At 52.5% G+C, this 15,350-nt stretch overlaps 1 protein-coding gene and 5 non-coding genes across 55 annotated transcripts in view; all 6 read left to right on the forward strand.

Moving 5' to 3' along the window:
* The first annotated feature begins 169 nt into the window (after positions 1–169).
* The window catches only part of LOC110123122 (uncharacterized), a 265,818-nt gene continuing 250,637 nt past the window's right edge, over positions 170–15,350 (forward strand). For 11 of the 50 annotated variants that reach the window (XR_011491864.1, XR_011491870.1, XR_011491863.1 and 8 more), the window contains exons 1-8: positions 177–298; positions 1,274–1,412; positions 4,015–4,153; positions 6,754–7,604; positions 7,709–7,829; positions 8,993–9,097; positions 11,793–11,925; positions 14,289–14,438. Coding sequence is in view for 4 of the 50 variants with exons in the window: in XM_070478109.1 (XP_070334210.1) it covers positions 1,794–1,913; positions 4,015–4,153; positions 6,754–7,115 (621 nt within the window). In the remaining 46 variants the exon portion in view is untranslated. The other 39 variants (XM_070478079.1, XM_070478087.1, XM_070478086.1 and 36 more) reach the window with 29 other exon arrangements.
* On the forward strand, positions 1,626–1,718 carry LOC139038804 (small nucleolar RNA SNORD116). Its single transcript, XR_011491947.1, has one exon. It is a non-coding gene; the product is annotated as a small nucleolar RNA SNORD116 (small nucleolar RNA).
* Positions 4,367–4,459, forward strand: LOC139038805 (small nucleolar RNA SNORD116). The gene has a single exon (XR_011491948.1). It is a non-coding gene; the product is annotated as a small nucleolar RNA SNORD116 (small nucleolar RNA).
* LOC139038806 (small nucleolar RNA SNORD116) lies at positions 7,106–7,198 on the forward strand. The gene has a single exon (XR_011491949.1). It is a non-coding gene; the product is annotated as a small nucleolar RNA SNORD116 (small nucleolar RNA).
* On the forward strand, positions 12,136–12,229 carry LOC139038808 (small nucleolar RNA SNORD116). The gene has a single exon (XR_011491951.1). It is a non-coding gene; the product is annotated as a small nucleolar RNA SNORD116 (small nucleolar RNA).
* On the forward strand, positions 14,680–14,771 carry LOC139038803 (small nucleolar RNA SNORD116). The gene has a single exon (XR_011491946.1). It is a non-coding gene; the product is annotated as a small nucleolar RNA SNORD116 (small nucleolar RNA).

The following is a 15,350-nucleotide window of genomic DNA, read 5'->3' on the forward strand; positions in this document are numbered from 1 at the left end:
TGCACCCCCCCCCCCCCCGAAAAGAAGCATCAACTTGGAGGCCCGGGGTTTTGGTGGGAATTGGGTCATTGGTTGGCATACCCACGCTCCCTTTCAATATCGGAGCCAGCAGCTCCCATGGCACTGTGGCAGAGACTGTGACATCCAAGGTCTTCCCCTGGCAGGTCTTCTGATGTCTTCAGAAAGCATGCTTAGTGATCTGTGTGCACTGGGTCAGTTTGCCCACCTTCATCCTCTGGATCTTCCTGCTTGCTGATTGTGCCTGTGTGTGCCGAGGCCTTGGAGGCTTCAGATGTGGGTAGTAACTCTTGCGGGCAGGAGGAGTTCAATCTGGACCACGGCCTGCATTATGGGAGCTTTCTCTAGGGTGTGTCAGTAGCCGGGTCCCTACAGGGTGTGGAGGTGAGGATGGTCTGGCCAGGACAGGGGTCCCGTTTCTGCGGAGTGACCCTTGGATCCTGGTACCTGAGGCAGTCCAGGTCCCATCCTCACTTCTGTCAGAGGCCGCCCAATGATTGGACTGACTGGCAGGAAGAGATGCATGCCTTGAATTCTTTTCCTAGTCGAGGGTGCGGTGAGCCGTATCTGCCCTAGTGCCAAGTTCACCTTACTGTGCAGTTCTCTGGGAACATTTTCTGGTTAGGGTGGAGGTGGACCTTGTGACAAGGACCCCTGAGCTGTAGTAGTAGCTACAGTCTCAGGGTACGGGGCATTCACACAGACACTCGGCAAGGTGACCTTGGGCGTTCAGGTCTCTGTGCTTTGGTCAGAGATCATGGGTCATGGAGACTGGGAGCCTAGAGCCTATGCAAGAGCCGCTCAAAGAAATTTTGCATGGGGCCGAAGGAAGATGCCAGGTGTCCTCCCCCATTTCGTGGAAAGACAGGAGGTCAGGGCTCCATGAAGACGACATGCGTGTTCAAACCGCAGGGCGTCTCCATGCAGGCTCTGAGACTTGGACACCCGAACGTATTTCTAGACACACACCCAAATTGCCGAGAGTGCATTCTTGTTGGTACACTGGAACACAGGCACTCAACTCCAAATAGAATCCCCTACCACCCATGCATGCTGAGTCAGAAAGTCACACACATGCACTTGAGCCTGATTTGCTGCACTCTTTTGAAAGGTAGGTAACCAGCTGTCTGTAAGGGATGGTTGTAGTTGCGTTCACATACAGGCCTTCCCCCAGTGAAATATTTTCCTCGGTGTTACTCAGTGAGAGACCAAGTGCACATCTCAAGTGTTCCTGTGCTTTCTGTCCCCTTGTCAGGTGAAGTTGCCAGGTATGGCTGTCCATCACCCAGGAGACGAAGCCCCGCCCATGAGGCAGGGGCTCGAGGTGCAAGGCAGTCCGGCAAGAAGTGTGGTGCCCCAGGTTGCTGCCAGTTCTTTTTGGATCACCGAGCACGGTACGGCTTCTCCTGCCACAAGACGTGTCATGAACTTCACCTTTCCTGGCACTGCTGCCTGAGTGGCTGTCCGTATGGAGGGACCGTTCCTCTTGCTGAGACGCCTGGGGGCTCTGAGATCCCCCGGCTGCTGGAGGACTTCCAGATCACTGGCTCCTCCTGGGAGCGGCGCGGCCTGCCCTGTGGACGTAGGGGGCGAGCCAGCACGTGCTTGGATCGATGACGACACCCTCTCATGCATTCCTTGGAAAATCTGAACAAAATGAGTGAGAACTCACTACCGTCTCCTCATCGAAACTGAGGTCCAGCACGTTGCCTCCCTTGGGGTTAAGGGTGGGACTGGTTATCAAGAGGGCTTCTCTGATTGTGTCACACACATGCATGGAGGAGCCAGGTCAACACCACTTGGGAGGCTCCCATCTGAGGGTTGGACGTGTACAGATGTTCGAGCAGCTCTTGGAACGCGAGGTCCATGGTGAAGGGCACGGAGGAGCAGAAGAGGTATCCGGCTTGTCCAGTGGTGGTGGGTGTCCCAGTAGATCCTGACATTGGACAGTGAGCTCTTTGCTCAGATCGGTGCATTTTGTCCTGGTTCCTGCTGCAAGTGTGCTAATTGGGGGTGTCTTGATGTCGATTGTGACACAAGGAAGCTTCTGTGGTCTCTGATTGGAGCCCCAGGTGAGATCTGAGGCCCTCACCATTGCGGCCCTTTGGGTTGGTGAGATTGCTGAGTACCCTGTGGGCTGCAGTGGCTGCAGAGACCTAGGGGAACGGTGCAAGTTGTGAAAGTTATTAGGCCTCATTTCTGCCCTTGGCAGTTCCTGAATTGCAACTCCTGTCCCATGCTTGAGTCTTGGAGGTCGCCATGGACTGTGTTGTGGTCACAGGCCTGCATTTCTCCTGCAGGTTGGCCAGAGGCCCAGAGGAGAATGGTTGTGCAGGTGAGGAAAAGTGCAGTGTGATTTCCTGGGATGTTATGTCTGCTGAGGCTTCAGGCACTGTCGTTCTGTTTTCACTGATACATACTGTGGTCCTTTGGAAGGTGCCCTCAGCTGGGTAGAGAGCAGAGGGCATTGCTGGTGCTTTGGAGGCTCGATGATAGGTGACCTTTGTGTCCTTGGTGGCCTGCAACCAGTAGAGGGACTCTCCAAGGGGATCTTTGGTGCCTTGAAGATTTGCAGTAACAGAGGCCAAGCAACCAGGCCTGTGCGTTGTTATGTGGTGTGCACAAATGCCTCTTGGCATCCATTTGACCGTGGACCTGGAATTAGCTATGTTCTCTAAGGTTGCGGCCAGTCAGCCGGCCCTGATAGCACCAATGTGTTCGCCCCCTCCCCCCCCGGCAATGAAGCATCAATCTTGGAGGCCCGTGGTTCTGGTAGAGATTGGTCATTGGTTGGCATACCCACGCTGCCTCAATATCGGAGCCAGCAGCTCCCATGGCACTGTGGCAGAGACCTGTGACATCCAAGGTCTTCCCCTGGCAGGTCTTCTGATGTCTTCAGGAAAGCATGCTTAGTGATCTGTGTGCACTGGGTCAGTTTGCCCACCTTCATCCTCTGGATCTTCCTGCTTGCTGATTGTGCCTGTGTGTGCCGAGGCCTTGGAGGCTTCAGATGTGGGTGAGTAACTCTTGCGGCAGGAGGAGTTCAATCTGGACCACGGCCTGCATTATGGGAGCTTTCTCTAGGGTGTCGTCAGTAGCCCGGTCCCTACAGGGTGTGGAGGTGAGGATGGTCTGGCCAGGACAGGGGTTCCCGTTTCTGCGGGAGTGACCCTTGGATCCTGGTACCTGAGGCAGTCCAGGTCCCATCCTCACTTTCTGTCAGAGGCCGCCCAATGATTGGACTGACTGGCAGGAAGAGATGCATGCCTTGAATTCTTTTCCTAGTCGAGGGTGCGGTGAGCCGTATCTGCCCTAGTGCCAAGTTCACCTTACTGTGCAGTTCTCTGGGAACATTTTCTGGTTAGGGTGGAGGTGGACCTTGTGACAAGGACCCCTGAGCTGTAGTAGTAGCTACAGTCTCAGGGTACGGGGCATTCACACAGACACTCGGCAAGGTGACCTTGGGCGTTCAGGTCTCTGTGCCTTTGGTCAGAGATCATGGGTCATGGAGACTGGGAGCCTAGAGCCTATGCAAGAGCCGCTCAAAGAAATTTTGCATGGGGCCGAAGGAAGATGCCAGGTGTCCTCCCCCATTTCGTGGAAAGACAGGAGGTCAGGGCTCCATGAAGACGACATGCGTGTTCAAACCGCAGGGCGTCTCCATGCAGGCTCTGAGACTTGGACACCCGAACGTATTTCTAGACACACACCCAAATTGCCGAGAGTGCATTCTTGTTGGTACACTGGAACACAGGCACTCAACTCCAAATAGAATCCCCTACCACCCATGCATGCTGAGTCAGAAAGTCACACACATGCACTTGAGCCTGATTTGCTGCACTCTTTTGAAAGGTAGGTAACCAGCTGTCTGTAAGGGATGGTTGTAGTTGCGTTCACATACAGGCCTTCCCCCAGTGAAATATTTTCCTCGGTGTTACTCAGTGAGAGACCAAGTGCACATCTCAAGTGTTCCTGTGCTTTCTGTCCCCTTGTCAGGTGAAGTTGCCAGGTATGGCTGTCCATCACCCAGGAGACGAAGCCCCGCCCATGAGGCAGGGGCTCGAGGTGCAAGGCAGTCCGGCAAGAAGTGTGGTGCCCCAGGTTGCTGCCAGTTCTTTTTGGATCACCGAGCACGGTACGGCTTCTCCTGCCACAAGACGTGTCATGAACTTCACCTTTCCTGGCACTGCTGCCTGAGTGGCTGTCCGTATGGAGGGACCGTTCCTCTTGCTGAGACGCCTGGGGGCTCTGAGATCCCCCGGCTGCTGGAGGACTTCCAGATCACTGGCTCCTCCTGGGAGCGGCGCGGCCTGCCCTGTGGACGTAGGGGGCGAGCCAGCACGTGCTTGGATCGATGACGACACCCTCTCATGCATTCCTTGGAAAATCTGAACAAAATGAGTGAGAACTCACTACCGTCTCCTCATCGAAACTGAGGTCCAGCACGTTGCCTCCCTTGGGGTTAAGGGTGGGACTGGTTATCAAGAGGGCTTCTCTGATTGTGTCACACACATGCATGGAGGAGCCAGGTCAACACCACTTGGGAGGCTCCCATCTGAGGGTTGGACGTGTACAGATGTTCGAGCAGCTCTTGGAACGCGAGGTCCATGGTGAAGGGCACGGAGGAGCAGAAGAGGTATCCGGCTTGTCCAGTGGTGGTGGGTGTCCCAGTAGATCCTGACATTGGACAGTGAGCTCTTTGCTCAGATCGGTGCATTTTGTCCTGGTTCCTGCTGCAAGTGTGCTAATTGGGGGTGTCTTGATGTCGATTGTGACACAAGGAAGCTTCTGTGGTCTCTGATTGGAGCCCCAGGTGAGATCTGAGGCCCTCACCATTGCGGCCCTTTGGGTTGGTGAGATTGCTGAGTACCCTGTGGGCTGCAGTGGCTGCAGAGACCTAGGGGAACGGTGCAAGTTGTGAAAGTTATTAGGCCTCATTTCTGCCCTTGGCAGTTCCTGAATTGCAACTCCTGTCCCATGCTTGAGTCTTGGAGGTCGCCATGGACTGTGTTGTGGTCACAGGCCTGCATTTCTCCTGCAGGTTGGCCAGAGGCCCAGAGGAGAATGGTTGTGCAGGTGAGGAAAAGTGCAGTGTGATTTCCTGGGATGTTATGTCTGCTGAGGCTTCAGGCACTGTCGTTCTGTTTTCACTGATACATACTGTGGTCCTTTGGAAGGTGCCCTCAGCTGGGTAGAGAGCAGAGGGCATTGCTGGTGCTTTGGAGGCTCGATGATAGGTGACCTTTGTGTCCTTGGTGGCCTGCAACCAGTAGAGGGACTCTCCAAGGGGATCTTTGGTGCCTTGAAGATTTGCAGTAACAGAGGCCAAGCAACCAGGCCTGTGCGTTGTTATGTGGTGTGCACAAATGCCTCTTGGCATCCATTTGACCGTGGACCTGGAATTAGCTATGTTCTCTAAGGTTGCGGCCAGTCAGCCGGCCCTGATAGCACCAATGTGTTCGCCCCCTCCCCCCCCGGCAATGAAGCATCAATCTTGGAGGCCCGTGGTTCTGGTAGAGATTGGTCATTGGTTGGCATACCCACGCTGCCTCAATATCGGAGCCAGCAGCTCCCATGGCACTGTGGCAGAGACCTGTGACATCCAAGGTCTTCCCCTGGCAGGTCTTCTGATGTCTTCAGGAAAGCATGCTTAGTGATCTGTGTGCACTGGGTCAGTTTGCCCACCTTCATCCTCTGGATCTTCCTGCTTGCTGATTGTGCCTGTGTGTGCCGAGGCCTTGGAGGCTTCAGATGTGGGTGAGTAACTCTTGCGGCAGGAGGAGTTCAATCTGGACCACGGCCTGCATTATGGGAGCTTTCTCTAGGGTGTCGTCAGTAGCCCGGTCCCTACAGGGTGTGGAGGTGAGGATGGTCTGGCCAGGACAGGGGTCCCGTTTCTGCGGGAGTGACCCTTGGATCCTGGTACCTGAGGCAGTCCAGGTCCCATCCTCACTTTCTGTCAGAGGCCGCCCAATGATTGGACTGACTGGCAGGAAGAGATGCATGCCTTGAATTCTTTTCCTAGTCGAGGGTGCGGTGAGCCGTATCTGCCCTAGTGCCAAGTTCACCTTACTGTGCAGTTCTCTGGGAACATTTTCTGGTTAGGGTGGAGGTGGACCTTGTGACAAGGACCCCTGAGCTGTAGTAGTAGCTACAGTCTCAGGGTACGGGGCATTCACACAGACACTCGGCAAGGTGACCTTGGGCGTTCAGGTCTCTGTGCTTTGGTCAGAGATCATGGGTCATGGAGACTGGGAGCCTAGAGCCTATGCAAGAGCCGCTCAAAGAAATTTTGCATGGGGCCGAAGGAAGATGCCAGGTGTCCTCCCCCATTTCGTGGAAAGACAGGAGGTCAGGGCTCCATGAAGACGACATGCGTGTTCAAACCGCAGGGCGTCTCCATGCAGGCTCTGAGACTTGGACACCCGAACGTATTTCTAGACACACACCCAAATTGCCGAGAGTGCATTCTTGTTGGTACACTGGAACACAGGCACTCAACTCCAAATAGAATCCCCTACCACCCATGCATGCTGAGTCAGAAAGTCACACACATGCACTTGAGCCTGATTTGCTGCACTCTTTTGAAAGGTAGGTAACCAGCTGTCTGTAAGGGATGGTTGTAGTTGCGTTCACATACAGGCCTTCCCCCAGTGAAATATTTTCCTCGGTGTTACTCAGTGAGAGACCAAGTGCACATCTCAAGTGTTCCTGTGCTTTCTGTCCCCTTGTCAGGTGAAGTTGCCAGGTATGGCTGTCCATCACCCAGGAGACGAAGCCCCGCCCATGAGGCAGGGGCTCGAGGTGCAAGGCAGTCCGGCAAGAAGTGTGGTGCCCCAGGTTGCTGCCAGTTCTTTTTGGATCACCGAGCACGGTACGGCTTCTCCTGCCACAAGACGTGTCATGAACTTCACCTTTCCTGGCACTGCTGCCTGAGTGGCTGTCCGTATGGAGGGACCGTTCCTCTTGCTGAGACGCCTGGGGGCTCTGAGATCCCCCGGCTGCTGGAGGACTTCCAGATCACTGGCTCCTCCTGGGAGCGGCGCGGCCTGCCCTGTGGACGTAGGGGGCGAGCCAGCACGTGCTTGGATCGATGACGACACCCTCTCATGCATTCCTTGGAAAATCTGAACAAAATGAGTGAGAACTCACTACCGTCTCCTCATCGAAACTGAGGTCCAGCACGTTGCCTCCCTTGGGGTTAAGGGTGGGACTGGTTATCAAGAGGGCTTCTCTGATTGTGTCACACACATGCATGGAGGAGCCAGGTCAACACCACTTGGGAGGCTCCCATCTGAGGGTTGGACGTGTACAGATGTTCGAGCAGCTCTTGGAACGCGAGGTCCATGGTGAAGGGCACGGAGGAGCAGAAGAGGTATCCGGCTTGTCCAGTGGTGGTGGGTGTCCCAGTAGATCCTGACATTGGACAGTGAGCTCTTTGCTCAGATCGGTGCATTTTGTCCTGGTTCCTGCTGCAAGTGTGCTAATTGTGGGTCTCATGATGTCAATTTTTACACAGGGAAGCTTCTGTGGTCTCTGATTGGAGCCCCAGGTCAGATCTGTGCCCTTGCTTTTGCGGCTTTTGGGTTAGTGAGATATTTGAGTTCCCTATGGGTTGCAGTGTTTGCAGAGACCTAGGGGAACGGTGGCAGTTGCGAAAGTTAATAGGCCTCATTTCTGCCCTTTGCAGTTCCTGATTTCAACTCCTGTCGCATGCTTGAATCTTGGAGGCCACCATCGACTTTGAAGTGGTCCCAGGCCTTCATTCCTTCTGTTGTTTGTCCAGAGGCCTAGATCAGAATGGTTTGCAGGTGAGGAAATGTGCAGTGTGACTTCTTGGACAATCTCTCCACTGAGGTTGCAGCCACTGTTGTTGTGTTTTCAGTGTTACATAATGTGGTCCTTTTGGAACTGCCCTCTACTCGGTACAGAGGAGAGGGCATTGCTTGTGCCTGGGAGGTTCAGTGTTAGTGACCTTTTTGGCCTTGGTTGTCCAATGCCAGAAAAGGGACTCTTCATTCGTATCTTTGGTACCTTGAAAACTTGCACTAACCGCGTCTACCACCCTGTGGGTGGTAATGTGGTGTGCATGCATGCCCCTTGGCCCACATTTGGCCCCTCGTCCTGGAATTTGAAGGTGTGTGGTTTCTTAAAATTTGGGGCCAGCTAGTCAGCTCCGATCCACCCAGGTGTTCACTCCCCTAGCAGTGTTATGAACCTTGAAGCCCTGTTTTTGTGGTAGAGATTGGTCACTTGTTGGCTTACCAAGCCTACCTCAATATAAGCGCCAGAAGCTCCCCTGGCAGAGGCTCCCCTGGCACTATGGCAGGAAACCTGGTACATCCAAGGTCTTCCCCTGGCAGGTCTTCTGATGTCTTCCTGGAAGCCACCTTAGTAATCTGTGAGCACTTGGTGATCTTGCATGGCGGACACGAGGTGCCAGGCAGAATGGTGTGATGTCACCCTAGTCAAAGCCCACTTTTTCCTGTTGTTCGGTGCTGGTTGTCTCTGTGTGAGCAGAGCCCCTGGAGGCTTCTGATGTGGGTGAGTCGCTATTTGGGGCAGAAATGTTCAATTTGGACCAAACCCTGCATTATGGGAGTTTTTCCCATAGAGTCTGGTCAGTACCCAGTGGCCTGCACTCTGTGGATCTTAACCTATTCTGGCTGGGCAAGGGGCCCCGTTTCTGTGGGAGTGACACCTGGATGTTGGTACCTGAGGATGAGCACCTCTTGTCTTTCACTTACCATTGGATCCCTGGAGAGTGATTGGACTCATTGGGCAGGAAGAGGCTCATGATTTGAATTCTTTTGCTGCACTCACGCTCACATATTTATCCAGTCCTAGGTAGGGAATCAATACATTTGGCTAAGCAGATAAAGGCCTTCCCTAGGGAACCATGGGCATCAACATTGTTCAGTGAGAATTCGGGCACACATCTGAAGTGTTCCTTTGCTTTCTCTCCACTTGTCAGGAGACGTTCTCAGGTATGACTATCTGCCACCCAAGACAAGGAGCCATGCATGTGAGACAGGACCTCGAGGTGCAAGGGAGTCTGGCAAGAAGCTGACGGGCCCAGGTTCCTGCCACTGCTTTTTGGATCACTGAGGATGGCACCCTTCTCTTACCACAAGATGTTTCATGATTTAGGGTTTCCTGGGACTGCCTGAATAGTTGTATGTATGGAAGGACCATTCTGCAGAGAAGCCTTAGGGCTCTGAATTCCCCTGGCTGTTGGAAAGACTCACAGGTCACTGGCTCCTCCTGAGACTGGCCCTACCTGCCCTTCTGAGGTGGGCAGCAAGCCAGTGTGTGCTCATATCTATGACAACACTCTCATATGCCAACCAAAGATGAATCTCTAAAAACCATCTGAACAAAATGAGTCAGAATTCAATACTGTTTCCCCACCGACAGTGAGTTCCAGCATGTTGCCTCTCCTGGGGCTAAGTGTGTTTTCATTAGCAGTAAAGGCTGCTTTTACTGTGTCACATATATGCATAGAGCACCAGGATCATCACCGTTTGCAAGGCTCCCTTCTGAGTGTGGGCTGTGTAAGATGTTCATGCAGTTTTCCTGGAGTGCAAGATCTGAGATCAATGCCACTGAAGTTCACGGGAGACGTCTAGCCTCACCTGTGATGCTAGGAGTCAGAGTAGATCCTGGCCTAGGCCTATTGAGCCCTTGGCTTGACAGTATGCGTTTTGTCCCGGTTCTTGCTGCAAGTGCACTAGTTGGGGCTGTGCTGATGTGGAAGCCAAAGTGAGGAAGATTCTATAGTTTCTTACTGGAGCCTCAGGTCAGATCTGAGGTCCTAGCTGTTGAGGCCCTTTGGGTTGGTGGGATTTCTGAGTGCCCTGTGGGCTGTATTGTTTGCAGGGACCTAGTCAAATGGTGGCAGGGTTGAAAGGCAGTAGACCTCATTTCTGTCCTTGGCAGTTCCTGTGTTGCATCTTCTGTCACGTGCTTGTGTCTTGGAGGCTGCCATGGACTGTGCAGTGGTCCCAGCCTGCATTCCTCCTTCAGGTTGGCCAGAGGCCTAGAGCAGAATGGTTGTGCAGGTGAGGAAAAGTGCAGTGTGATTTCCTGGGATGGTCTGTCCACTGAGGCTGCAGGCACTGTTGTTGTGTTTTCATTGTGCCATACTGTGGTCCTTTTGGAGCTGCCCTTGGCTGGGTACAGAGGAGAGGGCATTTTGGTGCCTGGCAGGCTTGGTGATAGGTGACCTTTGTGGCCTTGGTGGCCCGCTTCCAGAAGGACTCACAAAGCGTATCTTTGGTGCCTTGAAGAATTCCACTTACTGAGGCCTCACAGCCAGCTAGTGTGGGCAGAAATGAGATCTTTGCACATGTCTGGTTTTCCTTTTGGCCTGAAATTTGCAAGGTGTATAAATTCCTAAAGATGGGATCAGCTGGACTGCCCAGATGGCACCCAGTTGTTCACCACTGTGGCAGAGAAGTATTCAACCTTGGAGTCCTGTGGTTTTTAGAGATTCATCTTTGGTTGGCATACCAAGGCTTCCTCCATGATGTAGCAAGTGACTTACTTCCCTGGCACTGTTCTGGGAAACTTCACATAACAAAGGTCTTTCCCTGGAATTTCTTCTCAAGTCTTCCTGGAAGAAGCCTTGATGTTCTGTGAACACTTGATTATTTTGTGTAGCAGAGAAGGGATGCTGGGCAGAATGGCATGGTGTCACCGTAATCAAAGACCACCTTCTTCCTGTTGGTCTTCTGAGTGCTAAATATCCCTTTGTGAGCAGAAGACATGGTGGCTTCTGATGTGGGTGAGTCACACTGGGGGTGGATGGAGGAGTTCAATTCGCAGGAATCACTTTATTTTAGGAGATTTTCCTGGGTGTGGTGGTTCCCAGGGCCCTGGAGGCTATGGATCTGAGCATTATCTGGCCGGCAAAGGGGCCCAGTTTCTGTGGGAGTGACCCCTGAATCCTGGTACCTGAGGAAGACCAGATCCCATCTTGCACTTTCTGGCGAAGTCTGGAGAGTGATTAGACTCACTGGGCAGGAAGTGGCTCATGCCCTGAATTATTTTGCCTTTTAGGGAATGGTGGGCCATATCTGCCCCAGGATCATGTTCCCAATACTTTTGACCTTCTTGGGGAAAGTTTCCTTGATCCAGGAGGAGGTGGGTCTTGTGACCATGGACACTTGAGCTGTAGTTTTAGCTGACATGTCTCATGGTACATGGCATTCACACAGTTGCTCTGCAAGGTGACCTTGGGCAGTCAGGTTCATGTTCATGGTGATAGGGTATGGGTCACAGAGATCACGAGCCCATGCCCTATTTCAACAGCTCCTCAGGATGAAATTTTTCATGGGGCTTGTGGACAGTGGCAGGTGTCATCTGCCATTTTGTTGGACAGCAGGAGGTCAGGGCTCTGTGGTGAAGACATGCGTGTTAAGACACCAAGGCCTTTGCAGTGGGACCCTGAGTCCTGGAGACAACCAGAAGGAGTTTCAGAGGCACACCCAGAGTCTTGAGGCACATTCTTCTTGGTACACTGGAACACACACACTCAGACCCACATCAAATCCCCTGCCATGCACACATACTCAGTCAGACAGACACCGATAGGAACTTTAAGATAATTTCCTACCTTTGTGCTATAGATAGGTATCAGTCATACATGAGGGGTCGAGGCAGTTCAGAAGCAGATGCAGGCTTTCCCCCAGGGAACCATGGACACCGATATTGTTCATTGAGAACCCGGGTACACATTTGAAGCATGCTTGTGCTTTCCTTTAACTTGTCAGGAGAAGTTGCCAGGTATGACTGTCACTTAGAAGAATCCCTGCCTACGATTCTATGAATGAAGGTGCAAGAGAGTCCTATGAGAAGTGTTGCAGGAACAGCTTGCAGTTTCTGTTTTTTGGATCACTAAGGATGGTATGCCTTCCCCTGCACCAAATTGTGTCTTGGATTTAGGGTTTCCTGGGATTGCTTGAGAACCTGTAAGTGTGAATGGACTTTTCCTTTTGCCAAGAAGCCTGGGGGCTCTGAATTCTCCCAGCTCCTGGAGGATTCCCAGATCATTGGCTCCTTCTTGGAGCAGCCCTGCCTACCCTGCTGAGGTATGCAGCGAAGCAGCACATGCTTGGATCAATGATGACAACTTTAATATGCATTCCTTGGAAAATCTGAATTAAATGAGTGAGAACTCACTACCATCTCCTCATCGACATTGAGCTCTAGCACGATGCCTCCCATGAAGCTAGGGTTGGGGCTAGTTACCAGTTAGGGCCAGCTTAGACTTGGTCACACACATGCATGCAGTACCTGGGTCCCCTTCATTTGGCTGTCGTCTTTCTTTTGGTGGCCCTTATAAAGGACTTCAGTTTGTCTCTGGCTTCAGTAATCTAGCCTGGGATGCTGTCCTCTGTTATGATGTGTGTGCAGTTGTCAGAGGTAATTGAAGCCATCTGAAGCATCTGAGCCTCTGACCTGCCGTTGAGTCTCACTGACCCCCCTGCTGCTTGTCGCCTGGTGCTCTGGAGAAAAGCCAAGACTTTTCATTCATGATCCATACGGCAGTCTTGGCCTCAGCTGGCTTCAGTGTCATTTTTTTCTCCAGGAAGGCATGCCACAGATATTCTCCTGATATTCAGAGGATATCAATGGTCAGAGCATCCAGCAGGTAGGCCAAGCAGATGGCCCTTCTTCTGACCGTTTCTTTGGTTGTTGTCTGAATGAGCACTGGTGTTGGGAGACTGAGCCTGGAAGATGCCTTAGAGCATTTCTGAGGATGGAAATCCTGTGTTGATCAGAAGGATCTGCACATGGCCCTGAGGGGGTGCGGGTGGAGATGCTGGGGCAGAGCAAAGCTTGGAGAGTGTAAAATATACCTCGAATGGTGGTGGAACCCATGGGTGGATGGGTAAGTGAATGGATCAGTGACTCAGTTAGGTTCCCTGAAGTCGGTATTACCTTCAGTTAAGGTTGGAGTGAATGTGGGGAAGCACCACGGTGGCAGGTTCATAGGTTCACAGACCATCCAAGAGTTGGCCTCTCCCATGAGAGGTCCTTTGAGGCAGACCTCTGGAGCTGGGAGTGGTTTCCAGTCTGATGTCATATCTTGTCCTGGCCAGGGTATCAAGTATGAGGAAGATAGGATATTTCTGTCCATCCCACCTCATTCTCCCCTTGTGTTTGGCGTGAAGTTGTGCCTTAGGATATCCCACTGTCATTTGTAAATCCAGCCCACCTATCCTTTCCTGAGTTTAGGGGCTCTTCCCAGAAATCAGGGACCAGGATCCTGTGGAAAACAGGGGAGATGGCGGCCCAAATGAGTGGGCATTTGTAAGGGCAGGAGAGGCTGTCTGGTGTGGGGCCCATTTTGTCATTTGGCCCGCAGGGAGGCCTGCAGGGGCTCATTTTGTCATTTGGTGCAGGGAGGCTGTGCTCTCCTGTGTTCCTGGCCTCTGGCCAGAGGTGTGATGTGGATTCATTCATCATGCCTCTTTGCTGGATTCTGTCATGGCATGGCTGATGGTGTCCGGATGGTCATGGACAACCTGAGTCTCATGTTGTGTCCAGGTTTATGGCATTGATGTTGCTGCCTTACAAAGAGAAAGTCAGCATACAAGTGGCCCAGTTGCTGTAAAGGGTGGAGCCCCAGCATCTCTGCCCTTCAGAATGTCTGCAATGGCCTGTAGCTCTTTGTGCTTTTCAAGGAAGTTCTTCTAGCATGGCTGTTGGCTCGGAATCCTGCACCTTCATGTGTCAACCAGGCTGAGTGCAGGTGTCCATTGGGACCTCTTTGTTGCAGGGCTGAAAGAGCCTTTTTTTTTGTGGATATGCAACTTGTCAGAAAAGGGGCTTATTATCATGGAAGCCCTCAGGTACCTTTTATCCTTCCCTGTGCTGGCAAGTCCATTGTGAGCAGAATAGGTGCCAAGAGTGGATATGTTTCCCTGGAAGGGCAGTGGCTATTAGGCCAAGGGGGCTCTGTTCCCCTCAGGGTGTCTCCAGGGTTCTTGGGGGACATCCTTAAGCTTTCAGTGGAAATGGCAAAAGAAGAGTAATTGCAGGGCCTGAGACCAGGCAGTTGGCAGATTGGTGCTATTTGTCCTGATGGCCCCTTGACTCTGGAGGTGTGAATGCATTCATATTTGGCTTCTGACACACCAGGCTGAGGTGCAGCAGTTGAATAGTAGATTCAAGAATGAGGGCAGCTCTACTGGAGGCCTTGCCCCTTTCCCCTGTATACCTGTTGCTCTTCCTCATGCATGTATGTGTTTTCTCACCTCAAGCCAGATTGAGTTGCCCAGGATGGAAGACCATTGTCAGCAGGGAACCCATCACATATTCCATGAATCCCAGCCTGGTGAGACAAGGAGCATGAGCCCCCTGGGGCCATTGGGCATGCAGCCCTTGGGCGTACAGATGGAATACCCATGGAGGTAAGTGGTCCTTATTCGAGGAAACCTAGTGGTTTGGCCCCAGTGATCTGGGCATGGGATCTGCACTCTCACCTTCTGGGGTTTCCCTAGGGTATGCAAAATCCCAGGGCCCAAGGTTTGGCTGCAGTTCCTGCCTCCTGGCTGCAATCTGTGCAGTCCCAAATGCTGACCTGATTGAACTCACTGGCCTTCCTGGGATAGAGGTGGCGACTGCTTATGCAGTTCCTGGGCACACGTGCTTGGATCGATGATGACTCTTACAAATGCATTCCTTGGAAATCTGAACAAAATGAGTGAGCCATCCCTACCGTCTCCTCATCGGAACTGAGGTCCAGCACGTGATTTCCAGTAGGATTGAAGAGCCAGGGTCACATTGTATTTGCTCCCTGGGGCATCAGCAGCCACAGTGTGCAAGCTGAGGGTGATAGCCTTGTGGTACAGAGGTGAGCCATGAGGAAGATGTCCTCACCTCCCAACTTCAGGATATGGCTAGGGACCACGAGTCATCTGTGGTTGCATGAGGCTAGCCAAGGCTTTTGTCTCTTGGCATGTATGATTCTATTGGTAGCAGAGAAGTGGAAGCCTTTTGAGAGCATCTGGACTGCCATTGAGTTTGTTAGCCACACTGCCTTTGCCTGAAAGTGTTTTTACTCATGGTCAGGAAAGGAGTCATGATTTCGGCCAAGTTTCTATGTCATATTCTTCTGGGGGATGGGATGCTGCATAGTTTTCTTCTGATAGTCAGAGGAGATCATTGGGCAGAGTGTCCAGAATTTGGGCCAAGCTGATGACCCCTCATCTGATTGTTTCTTTGGTTGGTATGTGAGTGGGCACTAGTGTTGGGAGGGTGAGCCTTGCAGGTGCATTACGGCATTTCCAAGGATGAAAGTCCTGAGTCAACAGGAGGGACCT

This window comes from Odocoileus virginianus, chromosome 16, assembly GCF_023699985.2.
Source record: "Odocoileus virginianus isolate 20LAN1187 ecotype Illinois chromosome 16, Ovbor_1.2, whole genome shotgun sequence".
Taxonomy (NCBI): domain Eukaryota; kingdom Metazoa; phylum Chordata; class Mammalia; order Artiodactyla; family Cervidae; genus Odocoileus; species Odocoileus virginianus.